This window comes from Schistocerca serialis, chromosome 2, assembly GCF_023864345.2.
Source record: "Schistocerca serialis cubense isolate TAMUIC-IGC-003099 chromosome 2, iqSchSeri2.2, whole genome shotgun sequence".
NCBI classification, from domain to species: domain Eukaryota; kingdom Metazoa; phylum Arthropoda; class Insecta; order Orthoptera; family Acrididae; genus Schistocerca; species Schistocerca serialis.
The window spans coordinates 805,505,498-805,526,794 of NC_064639.1; the positions used below are offsets into that span (position 1 = coordinate 805,505,498).

The window sequence follows — 21,297 nt, forward strand, 5'->3', positions numbered from 1 at the left end:
TCCGCTCAGGAACTGGGTATTGTGTTTTCTTCATCATCATTTCATCCTCATCCGCCGCGCAAGTCGCTCAATGTGGCGTCGAATGTAATGAATGTAGTAAGACCTGCACCAAGGCGGTCGGACCTGCCCCCTAAGGGGCCTCCCAGGCAATGACGCCAAACGCTCATTTCATTTCATTATAGCTTCTGTTTGAGGACACATTATGAAGTTTGTTTTGGCCATTAATAAACGTTGTCGTTGATAGTTCCTCAGTTCCGTTACTATACTCTGACTTGTTGTTTCAATAATGATGATTCATGACCACACTTTCTACATTTGGTAGAGGGCTAAGCGAATTGACGTGACGGAAAGTGGAGATACACTCCGACGTGACGGTGCCATTACGTAATGCACGTTCGTTTTGCTTTTCAAAGCTAAGAGCCCACTTCATTCCAGGTATCAAGAGCAAATTAGTATGGTGTCTACAAAACGCCTATACCAAATCCACAGCACCTTCTACGGCAATCTGTATTAGCGATATAATGACATCTAAAATTTATAGGACACATAACGGGCGAATATGGGCCATCCTGAGATTATTTGATCGCGGTGGCAATGTATGTTGACCACACAAAATCAATTCCGTGCATCTAAATCAGTGGTCTCTATGCAACCCGAATGTGGAAGTTTGGTTTCTGAGTATAGAATTGCTGCATGTCTGCAGTTTCATGTGCTTTGCATCGTCCGCCATATTCTAGTTTGTCAAACAAATTTCCGTCGGTCTATAAGTGACAAAGAATTGCGGACTGATTTTTTGTTTTGAATTTTATGTCAACGTGTGATGTAATAGGCTGATATGGTAGCAGAATCGAAATGTATTTTCTTTTCGTATTCTAGTGACATTTCCTAGCAGTCATGTTGCAGTTTGGCAAGAAGCGAAATATGAACATCTAGGGCTGGTACGATCAGACAGCTGAAATTCAACATCCGTGTAGTATAGAGATCACTGATCTAAATGCTCAGTCGAAATCTAATATATGTAGGCAGACAGAGATATTATTTGCCAGAGATATTGTGCCATGGAATTGTCATGACGCCAAAAACTTAAAGCCTCCATCCGCCATCAAACATCAAAGCTAAGCCCCGAAACATTATATTCAGGTGTTTTTATTATTACAGGTTGTGAAAGCTCTTTGATCAAAAATGCCAGGTTGCGTCGTTTATACATGTCGCATTCGTTCCGATCTTAGTCTAAAGCCCTTTTTTTGAAAGTGTTTCGTTAAAATGAATAAAATACAGATTTCCCAAAAGAAAACAAATGAATATCGACTGAATAAAGTAACTAACCCATACACATTGCTTTCTTAATCACAGATTTTCTGGACTTCAAACGTTCGGAACATTTAATCTACTAAAACTTCCGCTTTCCTTTAATGTAACTGACTTTAAGTTAGTTCACTTTAAGTCGTTAGATGTTGTTTCTGCTTATTCAAAGTCTGTATCTGATTTGCACCTTTCCCTTTGCTTACCTGCAAATCAGTTTTAGAACAGTTGACTCTAAATTTGTCACACACTGAACATGTGTCAGTTCTGAGGTACACGAAATATACGTTGTAGTTAGTCACAAAAAGCAGTCGATACTGTTCGTATGATGCAGCGTTTGACGGATTTTTCTCTAAATATAACATGTGTAACATCCAAATATTAATTTGTTCTGGTATATATAAAAAGTTTGCTATCATGAATGCTATAATGTGCTGATGCATTTTAAATACGGCTTCTCTATTGAGTTTATTTGGTATACTGTAATGTATATATATTGTAATAAATAATTTCGGTGTCAGATGGAATATTATGAGCTCTGTAGAAAAACAGTAGCTTTGTTAGGGTTGAACCTCTTTTGTCAATTTCTGGTAGCTTTAATTTTTTAGCGTTGAATAGGGCTGGGGCAGATGGGAGTATGTCCATGTATTATTTAATAATATCCATTCAAGTGTAGAAATCGATGTACAAAATTAATATTGTCCTATGGGATTTTTTACTGTAGAGAAGGCGAACGAGTATAGCTGTTCTTCGAGGCTGTAAAAGGAGGTAAGTGAAAACGGATTAATTCCTGGCTGACTTGGACTGTGTCATAACGGTCGCTTGCGTGGTACATAAGAATTACTAGAATAATTCTCACCGTTTTCAGGAGCTTGCAGTCTTTAACTTTCAGATTTCATGGTAAAAAGATAAAACGAATAACTTTCGTATATCGATAATCGAAACGGACGATTTGGGACGTCAGCTAGTACATGTTCCTCCAGCTGTATTAAGATGTTGGTCTTATTGGCAACTAGTTTCGATGTTGGTACAACATCATCTTCAGGCCCATACTTGACAGTAACCGTATGTGTCCAACACTAGTAGTCAGTGGTGAGATAGTCGTGTTCCATGCGGAAGGCAGGTAGTAACTGATGTTGTTTGTTGTTGTGGTCTTCAGTCCTGAGACTGGTTTGATGCAGCTCTCCATGCTACTCTATCCTGCGCAGGCTTCTTCATCTCCCAGTACCTACTGCAACCTGCATCCTTCTGAATCTGTTTATGTATTCATCCCTTGGTCTCCCTCTACGATTATTACCCTCTGCGATGCCCTACAATACTAAATTGGTGATCCCTTGATGCCTCAGAGCCTGTCCTACCAACCGAACCCTTCTTCTAGTCAAATTGTGCCACAAACTCCTCTTCTCCCCAATTCTATTCAGTACCTCCTCATTAGTTATGTGATCTACCCATCTAATCTTCAGCATTCTTCTGTAGCACCACATTTCGAAAGCTTCTATTCTCCTCTTGTCTAAACTATTTATCGTCCACGTTTCACTTCCATACATGGCTGCACTCCATACAAATACTTTCAGAAACGACTTCCTAACACTTAAATCAATACTGGATGTTAACAAATTTCTCTTCTTCAGAAACGCTTTCCTTGCCATTGTCAGTCTACATTTTATATCCTCTCTACTTCGACCATCATCAGTTATTTTGCTCCCCAAGTAGCAAAAATCCTTTACTACTTTAAGTGTCTCATTTGCTAATCTAATTCCCGCAGCATCACTCGACTTAACTCGACTACATTCCATTATCTTTGTTTTGCTTTTGTTGATGTTCATCTTATACCCTCCTTTCAAGACACTGTCCATTCTGTCCAACTGCTCTTCCAAGTCCTTTGCTGTTTCTGACAGAATTACAATGTCATCGGCGAACCTCAAGGTTTTTATTTCTTCTCCATGGATTTTAATACCTACTCCGAGGTTTTCTTTTGTTTCCTTTACTGCTTGCTCAATATACAGATGGAATAGCATCGGGGAGAGGCTACAACCCTGTCTCACTCCCTTCCCAACCACTGCTTCCCTTTATTGTCCCTCGAATATTATAACTGCCATCTGGTTTCTGTACAAATTGTAAATAGTCTTTCGCTCCCTGTATTTTACCCCTGCTACCTTCAGAATTTGAAAGAGAATTTTCCAGTCAAAATTGTGAAAAGCTTTCTCTAAGTCTACAAATTCTAGAAACGTAGGTTTGCCTTTCCTTAATCTTTCTTCTAAGATAAATCGTAGGGACAGTATTGCCTCACGTGTTCCAACATTTCTACGGAATCCAAACTGATCTTCCCCGAGGTCGGCTTCTACCAGTTTTTCATTCGTCTGTGAAGAATTCCCGTTAGTATTTTGCAGCTGTGACTTATTAAAGTGATAGTTCGGTAATTTTCGCATCTGTCAACACCTGCTTTCTTTGGGATTGGAGATATTATATTCTTTTTGAAGTCTCAGGGAATTTTGCCTGTCTCATACGTCTTGCTCACCAGATGGTAGAGTTTTGTCAGGACTGCGTCTCCCAAGACTATAAGTAGTTCTAATTGAATGTTGTCTACTCCCGGGGCCTTGTTTCGGCTCAGGTCATTCAGTGCTCTGTCAAACTCGTCACGCAGTATCATATCTCCCATTTCATCTTCAACTAAATCCTCATCCATTTCCATAATATTGTCCTGAAGAACATCGCCCCTGTTTAGACCCTCTATATACTTCTTCCACCTTTCTGCTTTTCCCTTCTTTGCTAAGAACTGTGTTTCCATCTGAGGTCTTGATATTCATGCAAGTGGTTCTCTTTTCTCCAAAGGTCTCTTTAATTTTCCTGTAGGCAGTATCTATCTTACCCCTCGTGAGATAAGCCTCTACATCCTTACATTTGTCCTCTAGCCACCTCTGCTTAGCCATTTTGCGCTTCCTGTCGATCTCATTTTTGAGACGTTTGTATTCCTTTTTGCCTGATTCACTTACTGCATTTATGTGTTTTCTCCTTTCATCAATTAAATTTAGTATCTCTTCTGTTACCCAAGGGTTTCTACTAGTCCTCGTCTTTTTACCTATTTGATCCTCTGCTGCCTTCACCACTTCATCCCTCAAAGCTACCCATTCTTCTCCTACTGTATTTCTTTCCCCCAATCCTGTCAATTGTTCCCTTACGCTCTCCCTGAAACTCTGTACAACCTCTGGTTCTTTCAGTTCATCCAGGTCCCATCTATTTAAATTCCCACCTTCTTGCAGTTTCTTCAGTTTTAATCCACAGTTCATAACCAATAGATTGTGGTCAGAGTCCACATCTGCCCCTGGAAATGTCTTACAATTTAAAACCTGGTTCCTAAATCTCTGTCTTACCATTATATAATCTATCTGAAACCTGTCAGTATCTCCAGGCTTCTTCCATGTACACAATCTTCTTTTATGATTCTTGAACCAAGTGTTAGCTATGATTAGGTTCTGCTCTGTGCAAAATTCTACCAGACGGCTTCCTCTTTCATTTCTTAGCCCCAATCCATATTCACCTACTATCTTTCCTTCTCTCCCTTTTACCGAGCGAGGTGGCGCAGTGGTTAGCACACTGGACTCGCATTCGGGAGGACGACGGTTCAATCCCGCGTCCGGCCATCCTGATTTAGGTTTTCCGTGATTTCCCTAAATCGCTCCAGGCAAACGCCGGGATGGTTCCTCTGCAAGGGCACGGTCGACTTCCTTCCCTGTCCTTCCCTAATCCGATGAGACCGATGACCTCGCTGTTTGGTCTCTTTCCCCAAAACCAACCAACCCTTCTCTCCCTTTTCCTACTCCTGAATTCCAGTCACCCATGACTATTAAATTTTCGTCTTCCTCCACTACCTGAATAATTTCTTTTATCTCATCATACATTTCATCTCTTTCTTCGTCATCTGCAGAGCTAGTTGGCATATAAACTTGTACTAGTGTAGTAGGCGTGGGCTTCGTGTGTATCTTGGCCACAATAGTGCATTCACTATGCTGTTTGTAGTAGCTTACATGTACTCCTATTTTTTTAATTCATTATTAAACCTACTCCTGCATTACCCCTATTTGATTTTGTATTTATAACCCTGTATTCACCTGACCAAAAGTCTTGTTCCTCGTGCCACCGAACTTCACTAATTCCCACTGTATCTAACTCTAACCTATTCATTTCCCTTTTTAAATTTTCTAACCTACCTGCCCGATTAAGGGATCTGACATTCCATGCTCCAATCCGTAGAACGCCAGTTTTTTTTCTCCTGATAACAACGTCCTCTTGAGTAGTCTCCTCCCGGAGATCCGAATGGGGGACTGTTTTACCTCCGCAAAATTTTACCCAAGAGGACGCCATCATCATTTAATCATACAGTAAAGCTGCATGCTCTCGGGAAAATTTACGGCTGTAGTTTCCCCTTGCTTTCAGCCGTTCGCAGTACCAAAACAGCAAGGCCATTTTGGTTAGTGTTACAAGGCCAGATCAGTCAATCATCCAGACTGTTGCCCTTGCAACTACTGAAAAGGCTGCTGCCCCTCTTCAGGAACCTCACGTTTGTCTGGCCTCTCAACAGATACCCCTCCGTTGTGGTTGCAGCTTTTTTTTTTGGTCATCAGTCTACTGACTGGTTTGATGTGGCCCGCCACGAATTCCGTTCCTGTGCTAACCTCTTCATCTCAGAGTAGCACTTACAACCAGCGTCCTCAATTATTTGCTTGACGTATTCCAATCTCTGTCTTCCTCTACAGTTTTTGCCCTCTACAGCTCCCTCTAGTACCATGGAAGTCATTCCATCATGTCTTAGCAGATGTCCTATCATCCTGTCCCTTCTCCGTATCAGTGTTTTCCACATATTCCTTTCCTCTCCGATTCTGCGTAGAACCTCCTCATTCCTTACATTATAAGTCCGCCTAATTTTCAACATTCGTCTGTAGGACCACATCTCAAATGCTTGGATTCTCTTCTGCTCCGGTTTTCCCACAGTCCATATTTCACTACCATACAATGCTGTACTCCAGACGTGCATCCTCAGAAATTTCTTCCTCAAATTAAGGCCGATATTTGATATTAGTAGACTTCTCTTGGCCAGAAATGCCTTTCTTGCCATAGCGAGTCTGCTTTTGATGTCCTCTTTGCTCCATCCGTCATTGGTTATTTTACTGCCTAGGTAGCAGAATTCCTTAACTTCATTGACTTCGTGACCATCAATCCTGATGTTAAGTTTCTCGCTGTTCTCATTTCTACTACTTCTCATTACCTTCGTCTTTCTCCGATTTACTCTCGGACCATACTGTGTACTCATTAGACCGTTCATTCCGTTCACCAGATCATTTAATTCCTCTTCACTTTCACTCAGGATAGCAATGTCATCAGCGAATCGTATCATTGATATCCTTTCACCTTGTATTTTAATTCCACTCCTGAACCTTTCTTTTATTTCCATAATTGCTTCCTCGATGTACAGATTGAAGAGTAGGGGCGAAAGGCTACAGCCTTGTCTTACACTCTTCTTAATACGAGTACTTCGTTCTTGATCGTCCACTCTTATTATTCCCTCTTGGTTGTTGTACATATTGTATATGACCCGTCTCTCCCTATAGCTTACCCCTACTTTTTTCAGAATCTCGAACAGCTTGCACCATTTTGTATTGTCGAACGCTTTTTCCAGGTCGACAAATCCTATGAAAGTGTCTTGATTTTTCTTTAGCCTTGCTTCCATTATTAGCCGTAACGTCAGAATTGCCTCTCTCGTCCCTTTACTTTTCCTAAAGCCAAACTGATCGTCACCTAGCGCATTCTCAATTTTCTTTTCCATTCTTCTGTATATTATTCTTGTAAGCAGCTTCGATGCATGAGTTGTTAAGCTGATTGTGCGATAATTCTCGCACTTGTCAGCTCTTGCCGTCTTCGGAATTGTGTGGATGATGCTTTTCCGAAAGTCAGATTGTATATCGCCAGACTCATATATTCTACACACCACCGTGAATAGTCGTTTTGTTGCCACTTCCCCCAATGATTTTAGAAATTCTGATGGAATGTTATCTATCCCTTCTGCCTTATTTGACCGTAAGTCCTCCGAAGCTCTTTTAAATTCCGATTCTAATACTGGATCCCCTATCTCTTCTAAATCGACTCCTGTTTCTTCTTCTATCACATCAGACAAATCTTCACCCTCATAGACACTTTCAATGTGTTTTTTCCACCTATCTGCTCTCTCCTCTGCATTTAACAGTGGAATTCCCTTTGCACTCTTAATGTTACCACCGTTGCTTTTAATGTCACCAAAGGTTGTTTTGACTTTCCTGTATGCTGAGTCTGTTCTTCCGACAATCATATCGTATTCGATGTCTTCACATTTTTCCTGCAGCCATTTCGTCTTAGCTTCCCTGCACTTCCTATTTATTTCATTCCTCAGCGACTTGTATTTCTGTATTCCTGATTTTCCCGGAACATGTTTGTACTTCCTCCTTTCATCGATCAACTGAAGTATTTCTTCTGTTACCCATGGTTTCTTCGCAGCTACCTTCTTTGTACCTATGTTTTCCTTCCCAACTTCTGTGATGGCCCTTTTTAGAGAAGTCCATTCCTCTTCAACTGTACTGCCTACTGCGCTATTCCTTATTGCTGTATCTACAGCGTTAGAGAACTTCAACCCTATCTCGTCATTCCTTAGTACTTCCGTATCCCACTTCTTAGCGTATTGATTCTTCCTGACTAATGTCTTGAACTTCAGCCTACTCTTCATCACTACTATATTGTGATCTGAGTCTATATCTGCTCCTGGGTACCTACGGTACGGCTATCTGTGGCGTTGAGGCATGCAAGCCTCCCCACCAACGGCAAGGTCCATGGTTCATGGGGGTGGGGGGGTAGTAACTGATATGAAGTTAAAACTAGTCGTTCAAACATCTACTACTTTTAACTTCATATCAGTTACTACCTGCCTTCCGCATGGAACACGCCTATCTCACCACTCACTACTAGTGTTAGACACATACGGTTACTGTCAACAAGTATGGGCCTGAAGATGATGTTGTAACAACATCGAAACTAGTTGCCAATAAAACCAACACCTTAATACAGCTGGAGGAATTTCGTCATTTTTTAACAAAAGGAATAACAGTTTTCTCTAGGTCAGCTTATCAGAGAAGCACTCTGCCTCCTGCATACCCATCTAATGCGAGACTGGTACTCTTTTCCTAGACCGTAAAACTAATCACAGTAATGAATTATGGCACCAGGTAATAACTCGGTCGTACCTCTCTCGCTAATGTAAATCCCTTTTGTATGGTGCAACCCACAAATTGCGGGCGTATCTGATTTTCAAAATTATTAAATTATTTGTTTCTCGCTAAGCAGTCAAAAGTTTCTGTCTCTTCTTCAGTATGCGTAATTCACACAGAAGAAGATTTTACACTGATGACAATTTACATGTCGTAGATGTGTACATATTTATTGCACACATGTGTCCAAAGCAACAATACTGTTCTTAACCTAATGACTGTTTCATGCTATATGCAAATGGGTGCATGACGCCGAGCAAACTACAGTAATAAGGAAATATTTTCCAATATTCTGAGACATTAAAACCAAAACAGAAAAATCTGGGAAAGAAGCGATTCTGAAAGATTTTCGCAACGAAATCAAAATGGCACGTCAGGTAAAGAACTTCAATACTTATTCGTAGCGCTTGTTAAAGACAACTGATTTTTTTACGAGACCCACTGTCTGCTTCGCACAGAATTTGGTTTCTTTTCTAGTAGTTTCAAAATCTATTATTTTTGTAGTAATTTTTCATTACGCTAATATCTCACCTAACACGCTTATCGTGACCCAATTGTTTTCAGAGGTAAGTTACAGCTCAGCGTCGTCTGTGAACTAGTTAAATAGTGAACATAAGACGAATAAGAAAGAGAAGGTTACTTAATTTCGGAAATTCATATACGTTGTTATGGTTAAAACTAAATTTGAAACAACAACCATGGAAAGTTCAGAGGAAGAAAACACTTTAGATACTGTACCCGAGAATAATTCCAATTCCAAAGAAAGTGTGTGTTGACAGATATGAAAATTACCGAACTAGCAGTTTAATAAGCCACGGCTGCAAAATACTAACACGAATTCTTTACAGACGAATGGAAAAACTGGTAGAAGCCGACCTCGGGGAAGATCAGTTTGGATTCCGTAGAAATGTAGGAACACGTGAGGCAATACTGACCCTATGACTTATCTTAGAAAATAGATTAAGAAAAAGGTAAACCTACTTTTCCAGTATTTGTAGACCTAGAGAAAGCTTTTGACAATGTTGACGGGAATACTCTCTTCCAAATCCTGAAGATGGCAAGGGTAAAATACAGGGAACGAATGGCTATTTACAATTTGTACAGAAACCAGATGGCAGTTACAAGAGTCGAGGGGCCTGAAAGGTAAGCAGTGGTTGGGAAGGGAGTGAGAAAGGGTTGTAGCCTATCCTCGATGTTATTCAATATGTATATTGAGCAAGCAGTAAAGGAAACAAAAGAAAAATTCGGAGTAGGAATTGAAACCCATGGAGAAGAAATAAAAACTTTGAGGTTCGCTGATGACATTGTAATTCTGTCAGAGACAGCAAAGGACCTGGAAGAGCAGCTGAACGGAATGGACAGTGTCTTGAAAGGAGCATATAAGATGAACATCAACAAAAGCAAAACGAGGATAATGGAATGTAGTCGAATTAACTCAGGTGATGCTGCGGGAATTAGATTAGGAAATGAGACGTTTAAAGCAGTAAATGAGTTTTGCTATTTGGGGAGCAAAATAACTGAGGATGGTCGAAGTAGAGAGGATATCAAATGTAGACTGGCAATTGCAAGGAAAGTCTTTCTGAAGAAGAGAAGTTTGTTAACATCGAGTATATATTTGTCGGGAAGTAGGTACTGGGAGATGAAGAAGCTTGCACAGGATAGAGTAGCAAGGAGGGCTGCATTAAACCAGTCTCTGGACTGGAGACCACAACAATAACCCGAGACCAGGTCCGACGAGAGGGGAAGGGAATGGAGGTTTGGGGCAGTGGGGGGAAAATCCTCGGGGCCCCTGCCTCATGAGGGGCTTCAAGTCTCTCAAGGTCTCGGATCACCCAGGATGAGAAATTGGCAAACAGCAGACTGCTGTTGTAAAATAAATTTTGTGTCATATAATAACTAAAAGAACATTACCCCACCAACAGCATAACCATACTAACTCTTCACTTCCACTTCAGTTCTTCAGTTTTATGAGTCATACAGGCCAGTTGCGTACCATGTCCTTTCGTGTTTAATCCTGAATGATCTACATTTTCATTAGACATCGTGCTCTAAAACCATCGTGTACAATTACATTTCGTGTTTAATCTTGAATGCACTATATTTTTTTTCAGACAAATTGTGGCAAAACCTCCTTGTATACAGTCGAGAAGGCGCTTTCTTCTTGAAAATCCTACCTCGACAAACTGCATGGTAACAGCTGTTAAAAGTCGTTATAATTTGTTAGGTTTGCCAACTGCATTCAAAGATAAGGCATTTCTGATTTCATCACAACGTGATTTTACACGAAAAACGAGTATACAGAAAATATTTTGCTTTCAACAGTGAACACACAATAAAATATTTCTATTTTTACATAGTTATCCTGCAAGAACAGTAAAAGTGAAGAAATAAATTGATATGAAAGAGGTGTGATGCCCTGAAGTAAAGAGGCAATGTTCTTTTGTTCTTCTGTAGAATAGCCAACTTACGTGGGAGTTCTCGTAACACATCACGTGACATTATTTCATGGTCAAAAAGACTTTGCCTTCAGAGATTCAGCTCAGAAAATAGGAATTCAAAAAAATGGAAATTTTCTCGAAATATCTCTTACGTCACTGTGATCCACTAGCAAGGACAGAGCGCGACAAGAAAATGGAAATCAGTTACAAGCGCATTATCTGTCAAGTGATAGAATGAATTTATTTCTATTTGTGCCCATCATGTCAAGGGGGCCATCTTGGAAAGAGAAAATGAGAAATATTATTCAGTTACTGGTGACTCCTGATTCAAATCATACTGAAGAAATAACATTCATTCTGCGTTTACTTACTTCAACAAGGAAATTGATGAATATGAAATAAATGAACAGTTTCTGGAATTCGTAGATTGTAATCAGAGAACGAGAGTGCATTCGATCAACACCTGTGAAACACTTAGTTCCTTTTAGTTAATGCTGCAGATAAGGTATGATAACGGAAATAATATTAGAGAGTCTTACAAAGGAGCTCAGACATATTTTCTTCAGTGAAATCCTCTTCGAAATTTTTCTGTGTATACTTGTCATTGCTTTACGTGGAGTTAATGCAGCTGAGAGTTGTGATGAAGCAGATATTTTTTTCAGAGTGATTCTTCTTTACTACTTGTTCAGTAGCAGTCCACAACTATGGTAATTTTTGAAACAGTGTGTTGGAAGTTCTTTATATTCCACGTCTAATATTCGTTTGAGTGTTCGGGTTGATGCTGCAATAACTATTGCAGCTTACATGGATAACATTGCCTTTACTGTTAATACTCTCAGTAAGTAAAATTGTCAGCTAAAATATGTTCTGTGATATGGGGTGTTTTGGATTTTATGAGGTCATTCAAGTGTTTAATAATGGCATCAATTTAGCTAAAGCTGTTGGTACCAGTTGACTACAGAAGCAATTATTTCAAGCTCGAAACACTATCATTGATGTTTCGGTAGGACACTCTGAGAGCTTATTAGATGAGTTAACACATCTTCGCAAGGATTGGGACATCATGACCCCTGATCTAAAGTTGTTATCAGAGCAATTAACATCAATCCTGAATTCTCAGAGGTGAGCAATAAGAAGAGGAAATCGTTTCATGATGAAGCCAGGAATGAAGTGACAGGTGTGAATTCAGAAGATTTATTCGAGATACGTGTATTTTGTGTCATTACTAGCAATATAGTGTTTAATTTAAAAAGCCAATATGAAATACGATTTTGGATGAAACGTTTGGGTTTTATGGAAATACTCAAAGAAGATAGCTGATCGCTTTTCTCAGGTCTGCAAGTTATTAATCAGTGAGTATCATAATGATGTCACAACATATTTAGAGGATGAAATTAAATATCTGCATACTTCAAAATTAAAATAGTTTACTTTGGAACTATCTGAAATCTTGGATATTAGGCACAAGCTTGAAATTTTAAGCTCCTTGCCGCAGCTTTGCGCACATCTTACACTGTTCCAGTGACGATAAAATTGTCTCAGATCAACTGCGCATCAACAACGTCTCAAAGATTTGGGAACCATGTCATCTGAATATAATTTAGCAAGGGAACTAGACTCTGATTCTGTGGTTCACATATTTCCTGAACGAAATTATTGTACTTTGTTTTCGTGGTAAACTGCAAATGTCCCATCACGACTTGGATATTTTCTTCATTCAGTGTTCTTAAACAAGCGAGGTCAGCTATTTGAAAGCGATAAATTATTTGGGTTTTATAACAACAGAACGGAGGTGACACCCATAATGTATACAAATAGGAACATAAGTTAACGAAGCAATTTCCATGAAGTAACTTTTTAAGTGAAAGGATCGGTTTCGCTAGAGGAGAAATGCCGTTGTTTGTGTTTTTTAGTAGTTACATAAGAAAAAGAAAACATAGTGGATAAGGTAAACAGCCTCCATTCATTCCTCTGTAGCTATTGCTTGAGGTGTTTGTATGTACGTAGTTTCTCTAACAAATAAATGTCGATGTTTTGAAATGTTGTCTCACTTCTCAGCACTTCAGCAAGCAAAACAGATACAGAACATACGTCATGCAGTTTGGTTTGCCCATTACTAAACGTTGTCATTGCTTGTTCCTCAATTTCGGTACTATACTCTAACTACGATACTATAGTGTCTGTGTTGTTAAGGAGAACGATATAGTGTTCCTTCAGACAAGCATGCATGTCCGAAGGAACAGACACTGCGGCGACTACAGCAGTTATGAAATACAATAAATGTATTACCAGTTGCGAATACGAACGGCCATCGACAGTATAAAGGAATGAGGACAATGAAAATTTGTGTCGGACCGCACTAGTACCTGAAATTCCCACTTTACGTGAGCAGTCGGTTTAACCGCTTTGAATATCCGTGCACGAATCAAAGCCAAACACTATCTTCTGCAAATAAGAGGGCCTCGCTGACCCACACACCGTGCACCCATAGTCCAGCTGCAAATGCACAAAAGCCTGATAAAACTGGAGGGGACCCACTCTGTCCGCTCCCCAAGACCTGTGGCTGAGGCACTTGATGATGTTCAGTGCCTTCGGGGTTCTGGCTTTCAAGTCTCGCATGTGTGGCAACCATGACAATCTCGAATCAAAAATGAGGCTCAGAAACCGCACTGTGTCTAGGTGCGACGCTATGAGAAATGTCTACTTCAAGGCGGCGACTATGTAAGGTAGTAACTAAATGTTGCAATAAAAACATTTCTTTTACTTTCACTGTGATTTCCACTTTGCGACCGATCGGAGGATGAAAAAAACGCACTGATATGATTAACTGGCCGCCAAGATCGCCATTTCACTTTTGTTTGTGGGGTTGGATGAAGTCTTAGATGTAAAAACGAAAGCTCAATGCGCGAGATGAACTGTTTGGCCGCATCATGGACGCTGTTACCCTCATTACGGGACGTGCAGAGGCGCTGAGACAAGCAGCAAATGTTCTCCAAAGAGTGCACATATGCAGTGAAACTGACGATAGGATATTCGAACACTTACCGCGAATTGTGAAACAGCTGTAATGCGGCGTACACGATAATGCTTAGATATGAATGAGTTAAAAATATGTAGTTTTCGATTGATACTTAGTAAAACATTTGTTGTAAACGAGACAATATATTGATATAATACAGAAAATAAGTAACACTGTACATTAAATGTGTCCTATCTCGGAAACCATCTCTAATAGAGCATATATTTACATGAAATTTTTGCTTCAAATGATCGTTCGCGTCGTATCCCTCAATATTGACCATCAATCCTGGGACACCGTGTATACAGGGTAATTCGACTGCCCCTACACATGTCGTTTTATGCAACCCGCAATGTTACATCTGGCCTTCAAAAATCACGTGAGATATTTTCATTTTCTCTCGCTCACTACGCGTAAACTATTAGTCCGACAGAATATGAAGAGGACCTTTTCTTAGGAAATTTGATTTAGTTAAATTTTGTACAGGGATACATTTTCTCTGGAGCCCGTGGTTTTCGAGCTATTGAAGAAAGAGATACAAAAGTGACCTTCATATACACTTCCATCACCAATCTCATTCCTCACCTCATGATTTCTACTACGTTTTTCACGGCACTCCCTCCTAACATTGTACAAAAATTTTCGACTACACGAACTGTTCCTTATATTCGACCTCTTTAACGGGCTATTACGCCACCGATATAGTCGGTTACTTCGTTAACATTAATAATTTAAATGTGCCCCTGAGAGTAATGAAAGAAAAACGACTTTTGTAAAGGTTATGTCAAAACTAATTACCTTGACTATTCGATCCCGATGTTGAATGGGCTATTACCTCACCAATATAGACGGTATTTCGTTAACATTATTAATTTAAACGGGACCATGAGTGCAATGAAAGAAAAACGACTTTTGTAAAGGTTATGTCAAAACTAATTACGTTGACTATTCGATCCCAATGATGAATGGGCTATTGCCTCAAAAATATAGACGGTATTTCGTCAACATTGTTAATTTAATCGTGACCATGAATGCAATGAAAGAAAAACTATTTTTGTAAACATTACGTCAAAACTAATTCGTTGACAATACAATTCTACATTAACTCTTACAAAGTACAGTAGATTCGTGGTCACAACGCCTGAAAAATACGACGGCGTAATTGTTTAATTTATGCTGATAAAATTCACAAAATTGTTAGGTAAAATTTACACAAACGTCGATTTTACAATCTGTAAATGCTCTCCTAAGCCTCCTAAGCCATTAGCGTAATAAGACAAGTCAGTAAAGACCAAACGACTCCTAAGCCTCCTAAGCCATTAGCGTAATAAGACAAGTCAGTAAAGACCAAACGAAATCAAACGCGGGGAATAATTAGAGTAGTCGCACATTTTTGTTCGGTGGAAGGAAGAAGTTCCATAAACAGTATGATAGAAATTCTGATCGTTGAGGGATGAGTGTCGGAGTGGGGGTGCGTTTGAAGGTCATCTTTGTACGTTTTCCTTGAATAACTCGAAAAATGCGGCCTCAGGCGAAAACGTATCACAGTACAAAATTTAACTATATTAAATTTTCTATAAAAAGATCATGTACCTTTTTTTCTGTAGCACTAACAGTTTGCGCATAGCGATCGAGAGACTATGCTAATCTCAGCGTGGTTTTTGAAGGTCAAATATAACTTCGCGGGTTGCATGAAACGATATCGTTAGGGGCACCTGAATCACGCTGTATGCAAGTGAGGCTGTTCGGCAACACCAGATTTGTGAAAATCTCCATATTTAATTTGACGTCGGTGCTCTGTGGGGCGTTCTGAAATCGTACTTACGGACCGACCAAAGTGATTGGTACCTCAGTCACAATGAATTTTTTATATTCCAGGAGCAGTGTTCTTAGGAGTACTGCCACAGAGCACCGACGCCACATTTTTCCAAGAATGTCACCGCGGAAAACCACACTCGCACCCCGGAAACTATTACACGTACCTGGCGAGGTTGACCCTGGCCCTCTGCCCGCCACTGAGCGTGATGCCCTTCTCTCCCACCAGCGTCTTGTCCCCGTACGGCAGCAGCTCGAAGTCCTTGGACAGGGCGCACACCTCCACCACCCGCTTGTACTTCTTCCTGTCGTACGGCTGTCCGAACAGGATGTTCTGCCGCACGGTACCCACGAATATCCACGGCTCCTGGCTCGCGTAGGACACCTTCCCACCAATCTTCAGTTTCCCACACGTCGGAGTCAACTCGTTTATCAGCAGGTACAACAGAGAGCTCTGGAGAAACCAACGGAGATACGTACAATAAATCTTAGCGTTCATCGCAATGCTGTTTCTAGTTCTCCATCTGTAATTTCTTCTACCAAATTCTTACTTAACTTAAGGGTCATACTTATCAGTAAGGTGGAAGACAACTTTTGAAATAAGGACCGTAATACTGCTTGTGAGGTATACAAACTCATACGACACGGAGTTTTGCCTGACAATAATTACTTAGAAGTTTTTGTGATTTGAGTTTTAAGTTCGTATGGTCCTGAAGTGGCATTGTTGAATACTCTGTCAAAATATTAATGTTGCGCCTTTTATCAAACATGCTGTTTTTTTCCTTTTTACCCAAACATGTTTCAGCACCTCTGTGCCATCATCAGTGGGTTTTTGTTTACTGAAAATTGTAAAACATATTTTAGGTTGTAACTGGTTTAACAAAATGAGGCCTAAAGAAAGTTTTTGTTCGCTTTGCTTCTTACCTTGATTTTACTTTACATGGTTTTGCAGGACCAACTGTATAGTGTCCTGCACCGATAGCTTGTCATCTGTGAACCAAACTATGTAAAGATGAATTTCATCGGCGAGTTAACACCTCCATTGATTTTTAAAAACCGCGATTTTGGCGTGTCAAAATGTTTTGCGTATATATTTGTTACTACTCACCTTTTGTTGTGACTGATCCTTCTTCTTTTGCGTTCTGCACACACATATTAACGTACTTTGTGTAATTTCTTTTTTATAAATACCTTTTTACTTAGCAAAACGCAGTGAGCACTATGTTGTGTTTCCTAACCATGTAGGCGTTCGTTTGATCCCGAGAGAATTGGCGCCGAATTTGAGTTTTGTTTACCTTTTCTCTTTCTGCGTGTATGGGTGTGTGTGTGTGCGTGTGTGTGTGTGTGTGTGTGTGTGTGTGTGTGTGTGTGTGTGTGTGTGTGTGTGGGTGTAAGCTCCTTCAACTGTTTGTGTTGCCTTTTCTGTAAAGTTCCTTTAATGTGTTAAATAATATTCCTTTACAGAGTATAGTAAAACTTGTTTGTCTTCTGCTATTGCCTTCACACACAAACACACACACACACACACACACACACACACACACACACACACACACACACACACACACACAAACACAGTAAGTACGTTAATTTGTGTGTACAGTGTCCTTAGAACGCAAAAGAAGAAGGATCAGTCACAACAAAATATGAGTACAAACAAATGTACACGCAAAACATTTCGACACACCAAAATCATTGTTTTTAAAAATCAAGGGAGGCGTTAACTCGCCGATGAAATTCACATTTACATCGTTTGGTTTGCAGATGACAAGCTATCAATGCAGGATACCATACAGTTGGTCCTGCAAAATCATACAACGTAAAATCACGGTAAGAAGCAAAACGAACAAAAACTTTCTTTAGACCTCACTTTGTGAGACCAGTTACAATCCAAAATATGTTCACTTTTTACAGTTTTCAATAAACAAAAATCCAATGATGATGGCAGGGAGGTGCTGAAACATGTTTGGCTAAAAAGAAAAAAACAGCGTGTTTGGAAAAATGCGGAACGTATATGCTATAATTTAACTGCAGTCACGGAAACAAAGACAAGAGCTGCAGATTCAAAAGATAAATGTTAATGTTTCTTTGTACCTATCAGTTTTTCAAGTAGAAAAAAAACTCGTGAGTGGTTAAAATTAACAAATCGTATAGCGAGACTAGAATCGCACATTGAATTATGGAACACAGTATGTCTGGAGAATGGAAATTTCTTCAGCTACAGAGAAGTATAAGTCTTAATTATAAAAAAATACCACAGAGCAGGAAAAAATACGTTAGAAACTAACAATGTAAATTTCGTTAAAATTTCTCCATTGTTGAATGCCTGTTTCATCCTTCCTTGGTGATTCTCCAAGATATTAAAGATACTGGCCTGTTTTCACAATAAATGACAATAAAACAAATGAAATAAATACTAAATGATGGAGAAAAATAAATCTTGAGAATCACGCTATATAATATGTGTCATGATGCAAATATACCTGTAGAAAAAATGTCTGTGCTGATAGTGTTTGTATTTGTGCAGCAGTTTAAGAATTTTTGCCTCTAGTTACTTTACTTGCAGTGTTACGTTGGTGGTGGAGGAGGAGGAGGAGTCGATTATGTGAGTGCTGGCAGCTGGTGAAGGTGCTGTGCAAGTGAAGTTAGTTCACACCCTAGCTAGACACGAGCAATGCCGACTTGTTAGTCTGCCTACAGGAGAAGTGCGCGCCCTATAATTATTTTCCTCACAGTGACCGTGTCTTACAAGGTATTAGATAACTCCGGAAATGAGTGCAATAATAAGACATATTTCTCACTGAAAACAGTAGTTTATTACGGAGTACTAGATCCGTGTTCAAAATTGCACCGAGCTGTCTGCAAAAGAGTGACTTGAAATTGAATGAAACGGTACAAAGGAAACTGCGTGATCATATACACACAAACACACACAAAAACACAAACCAAATTATTTACATCACGTTGCCTTACTGCAACTAGCCGCCGACAGTGGAAATGGATCACGAACGACGACGTAATTCAACAAGGATTGTGAAAAACTGAACAAAACTGAGCGAGAAGAACGGGGTGATGATGGCATTATAGATTCGCCTTTCGAACTTTCTTTTGAGCCACCGACCATACGTCTCCAGTACAACAGAAGAGAAAATGACCTGAAACAACTGCTCCCGATTCTTCCCTGGCTAATCCAACGGCGAGCAGCCTCTACATTTGGTAAAAAGAGGTAAGGAGTGCCGATGGCTGCAGAGGAGCATTGTGTTCGGGCCCCTCGGCAATAGGCTGTTGGAACTATAGTGTATCCCTCCGCCTAAGTGCCCAAATTGACGCCCTTTTTACTTGCCTAAGACTTCCAATGCAGCTCTCTTGCTCTTATCCACAACATTACTTTAAGTCAGTTTAATGTGATGTCAGTGGCACATTACATGGGACGATAGTAGAAATGGGGGAGAATTTACCAATTGCTTTTTATATTGAAGACACTGTAAGTAGGCTGTTTGGTTTTTTTATTGGTAACGCCACGTACGCTCTGTATGAAAATCACTTGCTGTGCTGTGTGCAGTCTGTGGCTGGTTTGCATTGTTGTTGGCTATTGTAGTGTTGGGGAGTTGGCTGTTAACAGCACGTAGCGTTGCGCAGTTGGAGGTGAGCCGCCAGCAGTGGTGGATGTGGGGAGAGAAATGGCGGAGTTTTGAGAGCGGATGATCTGGACGTGTGTCCATCGGAGACAGTAAATTTGTAAGACTGGATTTCATGAACTGCTGTATATATTATGACTTTTGAACACTATTAAGGTAAATACATTGTTTGTTCTTTATCAAAATCATTCATTTGCTAACTAGGCCTATCAGTAGTTAGTCACTTCAGTAGTTAGAACCTTTTATTTAGCTGGGAATAGTGGCGCTTGCTGTATTGCAGTAGTTCGAGTAACGAAGATTTTTGTGAGGTAAGTGATTTGTGAAAGGTATAGGTTAATGTTAGTCAGGGCCATTATTTGTAGGGATTATTGAAAGTCAGATTGCGTTGCGCTAAAAATATTGTGTGTCAGTTTAGTGTTGATCAGAATAGGTAAAGAGCGAAATGTCTGAGTACGTTCAGTTCTACTCAGCTGTTTGAAAATCAAATAATGTAAGAGGTTTATCAGCAGAGTAATTCATTAATTTTTCTAAGGGAACGTTACAACACGAAGTTTTAAAGAGAGGACGCCGGCTGCTCTTTCGCATTCGCTTTAGAAATGAAGTGCTATGTATTGTAAACAACTTTGTGAGAAATAGTGGATGAATGGTGAGGTGTCTGTTCTTGTGATCTGTGTGACAGATAAATATATCCTATTACATGTAAGTAAAATTATGTTTGAGATTACTTACATAATACTAGAAACAACTTTATGTTTATCATGTTGATAAAAAATTCGTCTTTGCAACTGAATGTTTATTTAGTTTCTAAACTTACACATTTCACCTATTCATATAGGCACCATAAGTGGTCTGTAACAAAACAGTTGTTTATTTATATATTTTTTGTCAGAAGATAGGAAGTATTTCCTGCAAGCACTTCTGACTCACCTAATCATTTATAAATATGTTGTTGTTATTTATCACCTACTTTCATTTTTCTATTCTCTTCATGTGCCCATACAGAAACTGTCTACTGATAATGCCTAGTATGACTATGTGAAAGGTGTTTGGCTAATAACACAATAAAAGTTCAGTTAAAATACAGAATTGTTATAATCTAAATGATAAACGTAACTGAAGTAGTAGCCGGGGAAGAATGGCTACAAATGTTAACAATATTGCTACGCACAGAATGCTGGTCACTAAGATAATATTTCTCCACTGGTGAACGGAAAAAAGAAAGAAAGAAAGAACATAACTCTTTCCCATGTCAGTGGAATATAATAACTGATTTTCAAATTACAGTTAGGCATCTGATGTTGGCAGCATATTGTACAAATGTATCATGCAAATAAATAATTAAAAATACAAGTGACTGAAGCTGAAAAAGTCTTCCTTTATAAATTTATTTTGAGGCAGTCACAGACATTAATAGATTCCATGCAAGGCAACATGGACAAATCTAAATGTAAGCATTACGTTTCACCAAATGCTAAATATGTATTTCAATCAATGACAGTAAGTTGGATGTAGACTTGTCTCCTAGAAGTAACATTCGAAAGGATTTTACAATAAAATGACGACGTGTTTCAAGCTGGTAGTAAGACAAGTGCCATATTACACTTCTTTGCAAAGGATTAAAAGCTGAATACATGGGTAACAGATACATGTTACCAGCCATGTGAAGGCTATGATAAGATTAGATTTTCTGTGGAGACTGAGAAGATATACAAGGAATAACATTGATGGTTACAATTTCTTTCAAATCCTTCAGAGTGCATAGAAACAGTGAAGAATTAAAATTAGCAGACGCTTGA

The 21,297-nt window shown here is 39.5% G+C and overlaps 1 protein-coding gene across 1 annotated transcript in view; it reads right to left on the reverse strand.

Moving 5' to 3' along the window:
- Window positions 1–21,297, reverse strand: part of LOC126458051 (ATP-binding cassette sub-family C member 4-like) — a 401,284-nt gene that overhangs the window by 186,498 nt on the left and 193,489 nt on the right. Inside the window, exon 12 of the mRNA XM_050094849.1 lies at window positions 16,031–16,317. Coding sequence (XP_049950806.1) covers window positions 16,031–16,317 — 287 coding nt within the window. The remainder of the gene's footprint in view (window positions 1–16,030; window positions 16,318–21,297) is intronic.